The 7,542-nt window shown below is 61.4% G+C and overlaps 1 protein-coding gene across 1 annotated transcript; it reads right to left on the reverse strand.

Moving 5' to 3' along the window:
- Positions 1-289: 289 nt before the first annotated feature.
- Positions 290-7,538, reverse strand: THOC6 (THO complex subunit 6; the record flags this gene model as incomplete). Its single annotated transcript, XM_056551352.1, is given in 8 exon segments — positions 290-1,787; positions 4,211-4,257; positions 4,260-4,338; positions 5,127-5,207; positions 5,209-5,238; positions 5,957-6,019; positions 6,160-6,209; positions 7,511-7,538. Coding segments are annotated over 8 exon segments (462 nt in total), but the record flags the coding sequence as incomplete, so codon positions are not given.
- Positions 7,539-7,542: the final 4 nt, after the last annotated feature.

The raw sequence follows: 7,542 nt of genomic DNA on the forward strand, positions 1-7,542 counted from the left end.
CAGGGTATACATGAAGGGCTGTGTATACAGAGAGCGGGGACAGCAGGGTATACATGAAGGGCTGTGTATACAGAGAGCGGGACAGCAGGGTATACATGAAGGGCTGTGTATATAGAGAGCGGGGAAAGCAGGGTATACATGAAGGGCTGTGTATACAGAGAGCGGGGACAGCAGGGTATACATGAAGGGCTGTGCACTCACCATGTGACAGCGCCTCTAGTGAACACAGTATACAGCTGCATGCGCACATATTAATTGGTCCACAAATAAGAATAGTCACAAACTTTATTATAATATAAAAATAAGAAAACCAAGAGAGCAGATCGGGTGATGGCGATCAGGTGATGGTAATCAGGTGATGGTAATCAGGTAATCAGGTGATGGTAATCAGGTGATGGCGATCCGATCAGGTGATGGTAATCAGGTGATGGTAATCAGGTGATGGTAATCAGGTAATCAGGTGATGGTAATCAGGTGATGGTAATCAGGTAATCAGGTGATGGTAATCAGGTGATGGTGATCAGGTGATGGTAATCAGGTGATGGTAATCAGGTGATGGTAATCAGGTGATGGTAATCAGGTGATGGTAATCAGGTGATGGTAATCAGGTGATGGTAATCAGGTGATGGTGATCAGGTGATGGTAATCAGGTGATGGTAATCAGGTGATGGTAATCAGGTGATGGCGATCCGATCAGGTGATGGTAATCAGGTGATGGTAATCAGGTGATCAGGTGATGGTAATCAGGTAATCAGGTGATGGTAATCAGGTGATGGTAATCAGGTAATCAGGTGATGGTAATCAGGTGATGGTGATCAGGTGATGGTAATCAGGTGATGGTAATCAGGTGATGGTAATCAGGTGATGGTAATCAGGTGATGGTGATGGCGATAGGGGGATGGCGATGAGGTGATGGTAATCAGGTGATCAGGTGAAGGCGATCAGGTGATGGTAATCAGGTGATGGTAATCAGGTGATCAGGTGATGGTGATCAGGTGATGGTAATCAGGTGATCAGGTGATGGTAATCAGGTGATCAGGTGATGGTAATCAGGTGATGGTGATCAGGTGATGGTGATCAGGTGATGGTGATCAGGTGATGGTAATCAGGTGATGGTAATCAGGTGATGGTAATCAGGTGATGGTAATCAGGTGATGGTAATCAGGTGAAGGTGATGGCGATAGGGGGATGGCGATCAGGTGATGGTAATCAGGTGATGGTAATCAGGTGATGGTGATCAGGTGATGGTGATTAGGTGATGGTGATCAGGTGATGGTGATCAGGTGATGGTAATCAGGTGAAGGTGATGGCGATAGGGGGATGGCGATGAGGTGATGGTAATCAGGTGAAGGTGATGGCGATAGGGGGATGGCGATCAGGTGATGGTAATCAGGTGATCAGGTGAAGGAGATCAGGTGATGGTGATCAGGTGATGGTGATCAGGTGATGGTAATCAGGTGATCAGGTGAAGGAGATCAGGTGATGGTAATCAGGTGACGGTAATCAGGTGACGGTAATCAGGTGACGGTAATCAGGTGACGGTAATCAGGTGATCAGGTGATGGTAATCGGGTGAAGGTGATGGTAATCAGGTGATCAGGTGATGGTAATCAGGTGATGGTAATCAGGTGATGGTAATCAGGTGATCAGGTGATGGTAATCAGGTGATGGTAATCAGGTGATCAGGTGATGGCGATCAGGTGATCAGGTGAAGGTGAGGGAGAAGGCGCGATATCTGAAGTTGGTGAAGACATCGATCCTGGAGCTACTGCCGGCGGCCGTGAGGACCTGAGGACAAAGGAGATAACAGGCTGGGCCCAAGATCTCTCCGACCAGGCCTCTCTGTATTCCCCCATCCCCCTCTCTCTTCCCCTCTGTATTCCCCATCCCCCTCTCTCTTCCCCTCTGTATTCCCCCATCCCCCTCTCTCTCTTCCCCTCTGTATTCCCCCATCCCCCTCTCTCTTCCCTCTGTATTCCCCCATCCCCCTCTCTCTTCCCCTCTGTATTCCCCCATCCCCCTCTCTCTACCCCCTTCTGTATTCCCCCATCCCCCTCTCTCTTCCTCTCTGTATTCCCCCATCCCCCTCTCTTCCCCTCTGTATTCCCCCATCCCCCTCTCTCTTCCTCTCTGTATTCCCCCATCCCCCTCTCTCTTCCCCTCTGTATTCCCCCATCCCTCTCTCTTCCTCTCTGTATTGCCCCATCCCCCTCTCTCTTCCCCTCTGTATTCCCCCATCCCCCTCTCTCTTCCTCTCTGTATTCCCCCATCCCCCTCTCTCTTCCCCTCTGTATTCCCCCATCCCCCTCTCTCTTCCCCTCTGTATTCCCCCATCCCCCTCTCTCTTCCCCTCTGTATTCCCCCATCCCCCTCTCTCTTCCCCTCTGTATTGCCCCATCCCCCTCTCTTCCCTCTGTATTCCCCCATCCCCCTCTCTCTTCCTCTCTGTATTCCCCATCCCCCTCTCTCTTCCCCTCTGTATTCCCCCATCCCCCTCTCTCTTCCCCTCTGTATTGCCCCATCCCCCTCTCTCTTCCCCTCTGTATTCCCCCATCCCCCCCTCTCTCTCCCTCTGTATTCCCCCCTCTCTTCCCCTCTGTATTCCCCCCTCTCTTCCCCTCTGTATTCCCCCCCCTCGTTCCCCTCTGTATCCCCCCCCCCTTCCCCTCTGTATTGCCCCATCCCCCTCTCTTCCCCTCTGTATTGCCCCATCCCCCTCTCTTCCCCTCTGTATTGCCCCATCCCCCTCTGTACTGCCCCATCCCCCTCTCTCTTCCCCTCTGTATTGCCCCATCCCCCTCTCTCTTCCTCTCTGTATTCCCCCATCCCCCTCTCTCTTCCCCTCTGTATTCCCCCATCCCCCTCTCTCTTCCCCTCTGTATTCCCCCATCCCCCTCTCTTCCCCTCTGTATTCCCCCCTCCTCGTTCCTCTCTGTATTGCCCCATCCCCCTCTGTACTGCCCCATCCCCCTCTGTACTGCCCCATCCCCCTCTCTCTTCCCCTCTGTATTTCCCCCATCCCCCCCTCTCTTCCCCTCTGTATTCCCCCCCCTCTTATCCCTCCCCCGTTTCCCCTCTGTATTTCCCCCCCCCTTTCCCCTCTGTATTGCCCCATCCCCCTCTCTTCCCCTCTGTATTGCCCCATCCCCCTCTCTTCCCCTCTGTATTGCCCCATCCCCCTCTCTCTTCCCCTCTGTACTGCCCCATCCCCCTCTCTCTTCCCCTCTGTATTGCCCCATCCCCCTCTGTACTGCCCCCATCCCCCTCTCTCTTCCCCTCTGTATTCCCCCATCCCCCTCTCTTCCCCTCTGTATTCCCCCATCCCCCTCTCTCTTCCCCTCTGTATTCCCCCATCCCCCTCTCTTCCCTCTGTATTGCCCCATCCCCCTCTGTACTGCCCCATCCCCTCTCTCTTCCCCTCTGTATTCCCCCATCCCCCTCTCTCTTCCCCTCTGTATTCCCCCATCCCCCTCTCTTCCCCTCTGTATTCCCCCATCCCCCTCTCTCTTCCCCTCTGTATTCCCCCATCCCCTCTCTTCCCCTCTGTATTCCCCCATCCCCCTCTCTTCCCCTCTGTATCCCCCCCCCTCGTTCCCCTCTGTATCCCCCCCCGTTTCCCCTCTGTATCTCCCCCCGTTTCCCCTCTGTATTTCCCCCCCCTTTCCCTCTCCATCCCCCTCTGTACTGCCCCATCCCCCTCTCTCTTCCCCTCTGTACTGCCCCATCCCCCTCTCTCTTCCCCTCTGTATTGCCATCTCCCTCTGTACTGCCCCATCCCCCTCTCTCTTCCCCTCTGTATTGCCCCATCCCCCTCTGTCTTCCCCTCTGTATTGCCCCATCCCCCTCTCTCTTCCCCTCTGTATTCCCCCATCCCCCTCTCTCTTCCTCTCTGTATTCCCCCATCCCCCTCTCTCTTCCCCTCTGTATTCCCCCCTCTCTTCCCCTCTGTATTCCCCCCCCTCGTTCCCCTCTGTATTCCCCCCCTCTGTATTTCCCCCCCCCCCTTCCCCTCTGTATTGCCCCATCCCCCTCTATTCCCCTCTGTATTGCCCCATCCCCCTCTCTTCCCCTCTGTATTGCCCCATCCCCCTCTCTTCCCCTCTGTATTGCCCCATCCCCCTCTGTACTGCCCCATCCCCCTCTCTCTTCCCCTCTGTATTGCCCCATCCCCCTCTCTCTTCCCCTCTGTATTGCCCGGCAGCAGTCTGTACCTTGTTTTCCTGGGAGCTCTCGTTGACGCTCAGGGAGTAGATGGCGCAGGGGTGCTGGGGATCTGGGCCCGGAGGTCTCCATTTAACTGGCAGTGGTTTATATGAGGCGCCTGCCCCGCGGACAGGACCTAGGAGTGAGAGAAGAGAGAGATGGGCAGGGGGAGGCGGGCCAAGACACTGGAGGGAAGGGGGGGGGGAGGCGGGCCAAGACACTGGAGGGCAGGGGGAGTCGGGCCAAGACACTGGAGGGCAGGGGGAGGCGGGCCAAGACACTGGAGGGAAGGGGGGGGGGAGGCGGGCCAAGACACTGGAGGGCAGGGGGGGGGGGGGAGGTGGGCAAGACACTGGAGGGCAGGGGGGGGGGGTGGTGAAAGGTGGGCCAAGACACTGGAGGGAAGGGGGAGGCGGGCCAAGACACTGGAGGGCAGGGGGGGAGGCGGGCCAAGACACTGGAGGGCAGGGGGAGGCGGGCCAAGACACTGGAGGGCAGGGGGGAGGCGGGCCAAGACACTGGAGGGGGAGGCGTGCCAAGACACCGGAGGGAAGGGGTGGGGAGGCGTGCCATGACACTGGAGGGCAGGGGGGTGGTGAAAGGCGGGCCAAGACACTGGAGGGCAGGGGGGAGGCGGGCCAAGACACTGGAGGGCAGGGGGGAGGCGGGCCAAGACACTGGAGGGCAGGGGGGAGGCGGGCCAAGACACTGGAGGGCAGGGGGGAGGCGGGCCAAGACACTGGAGGGCAGGGGGGAGGCGGGCCAAGACACTGGAGGGCAGGGGGGGGGAGGAGGAGTGTAAAGACACTGGAGGGCAGGGGGGGGGGGAGGAGGAGTGTAAAGACACTGGAGGGGAGGGGGAGGGAAAGAGGCAGGGAAGGGGCACACAAGGCAGGTGCGGTGCAGCACCTGGACATTACTTACCATATCCTGATAGAACATGACCTGTTGCTGGGTCTCCTGGATTGGGAAGATGGTGGTCGGGGTGACAGAACGAAGGTGCCAATAGGCCAACATGGGGCCCCCCACCGCACAACTAAAGGGGACATCAGAGGATACAGCCTAAAGGGCACCATATAATAGAAGCCGACGATCATTCCCCATACAAATGTACTCCCCAGAACTCCTCAGTCCTCCTCCCTCCTGCTTCTCCTCTCTCCAGACTCCTCTGTCCTCCTCCTCCTTCCAGGTCCCTCTGGCCTCCTCCTCCCTCCAGGTCCCTCTGGCCTCCTCCTCCCTCCAGGTCCCTCTGGCCTCCTCCTCCCTCCAGGTCCCTCTGGCCTCCTCCTCCCTCCAGGTCCCTCTGGCCTCCTCCTCCCTCCAGGTCCTCTTGGCCTCCTCCTCCCTCCAGGTCCCTCTGGCCTCCTCCTCCCTCCAGGTCCCTCTGGCCTCCTCCTCCCTCCAGGTCCCTCTGGCCTCCTCCTCCCTCCAGGTCCCTCTGGCCTCCTCCTCCCTCCAGGTCCCTCTGGCCTCCTCCTCCCTCCAGGTCCCTCTGGCCTCCTCCTCCCTCCAGGTCCCTCTGGCCTCCTCCTCCCTCCAGGTCCCTCTGGCCTCCTCCTCCCTCCAGGTCCCTCTGTCCTCCTCCTCCCTCCAGGTCCCTCTGTCTTCCTCCTCCCTCCAGGTCCCTCTGTCCTCCTCCTCCCTCCAGGTCCCTCTGTTATTTCCTCCTACAGACCCCCCAGCAGGTTAGGCAGCTCTAATGTATGGGCCCCTCTGCAGACAACCCCCCCCATGCAGTTCCCATCAGCCCTCACCATCCAGTCTGAGTCTGTAGCCAGGCAGCTGATCCACTTCCCGTACTGCGGCCGGGCACACTCCTAGGGAGAAGGCACAATGACTTCAGTCAGGTGGTGGGAGAATGAGACCATCCTCTGTACTGAGGGGATTATTATGGGGGGTGAAGAGCAGGATAAAGTCACTTCACTACTGTCCAGTATACATGTGGGGCGGAGCTTACCTCATATTTATACACCTCAATCTTATGTGTCTGAGAGGCCGTCCGGAGATCTGTGGGGAAGGACAAGATGAGACAGAAGCAGATAAGGATCCCGGCCCCAGGACGCGCCCTCCTCATCCCCGGCCCCAGGACGCGCCCGCCCTCATCCCCGGCCCCAGGACGCGCCCGCCCTCATCCCGGCCCCAGGACGCGCCCTCCCTCATCCCCGGCCCCAGGACGCGCCCGCCCTCATCCCCGGCCCCAGGACGCGCCCGCCCTCATCCCCGGCCCAGGACGCGCCCGCCCTCATCCCCGGCCCCAGGACGCGCCCGCCCTCATCCCCGGCCCCAGGACGCGCCCGCCCTCATCCCCGGCCCCAGGACGCGCCCTCCCTCATCCCCGGCCCCAGGACGCGCCCTCCCTCATCCCCGGCCCCAGGACGCGCCCGCCCTCATCCCCCGGCCCCAGGACGCGCCCTCCCTCATCCCCGCCCCAGGACGCGCCCGCCCTCATCCCCGGCCCCAGGACGCGCCCGCCCTCATCCCCGGCCCCAGGACGCGCCCTCCCTCATCCCCGGCCCCAGGACGCGCCCGCCCTCATCCCCGGCCCCAGGACGCGCCCGCCCTCATCCCCGGCCCCAGGACGCGCCCTCATCCCGCCCAGGACGCGCCCTCCCTCATCCCCGGCCCCAGGACGCGCCGCCTCATCCTCCGGCCCCAGACGCGCCCCACGCCCTCATCCCGCCCCGGCCAGCCAGCGCCACGCGCCCAGGGCCCGACTCTCCCCGCCCCAGGACGCGCCCTCCCTCATCCCCGGCCCCAGGACGCGCCCTCCCTCATCCCCGGCCCCAGGACGCGCCCGCCCTCATCCCCGGCCCCAGGACGCGCCCTCCCTCATCCCCGGCCCCAGGACGCGCCCTCCCTCATCCCCGGCCCCAGGACGCGCCCGCCATCATCGCCGGCCCCAGGACGCGCCCTCCCTCATCCCCGGCCCCAGGACGCGCCCGCCCATCATCCCCGGCCCCAGGACGCCCCTCCCTCATCCCCGGCCCCAGGACGCGCCCTCCCTCATCCCCGGCCCCAGGACGCGCCCCTCCCTCATCCCCGGCCCCAGGACGCGCCCTCCCTCATCCCCGGCCCCAGGACGCGCCCTCCCTCATCCCGGCCCCAGGACGCGCCCTCCCTCATCCCGGCCCCAGGACGCGCCCTCCCTCATCCCCGGCCCCAGGACGCGCCCTCCCTCATCCCCGGCCCCAGGACGCGCCCTCCCTCATCCCCGGCCCCAGGACGCGCCCTCCCTCATCCCCGGCCCCAGGACGCGCCCTACCCCTTCCCCGGGATGCCCCAACACCCCACCTCGGACCCACACATACCCCACAGTCTGACAGAGCCGTCCTCACTGCCC

The sequence above is a fragment of the Hyla sarda genome, unplaced genomic scaffold (assembly GCF_029499605.1).
Source record: "Hyla sarda isolate aHylSar1 unplaced genomic scaffold, aHylSar1.hap1 scaffold_1007, whole genome shotgun sequence".
Lineage (NCBI taxonomy): Eukaryota > Metazoa > Chordata > Amphibia > Anura > Hylidae > Hyla > Hyla sarda.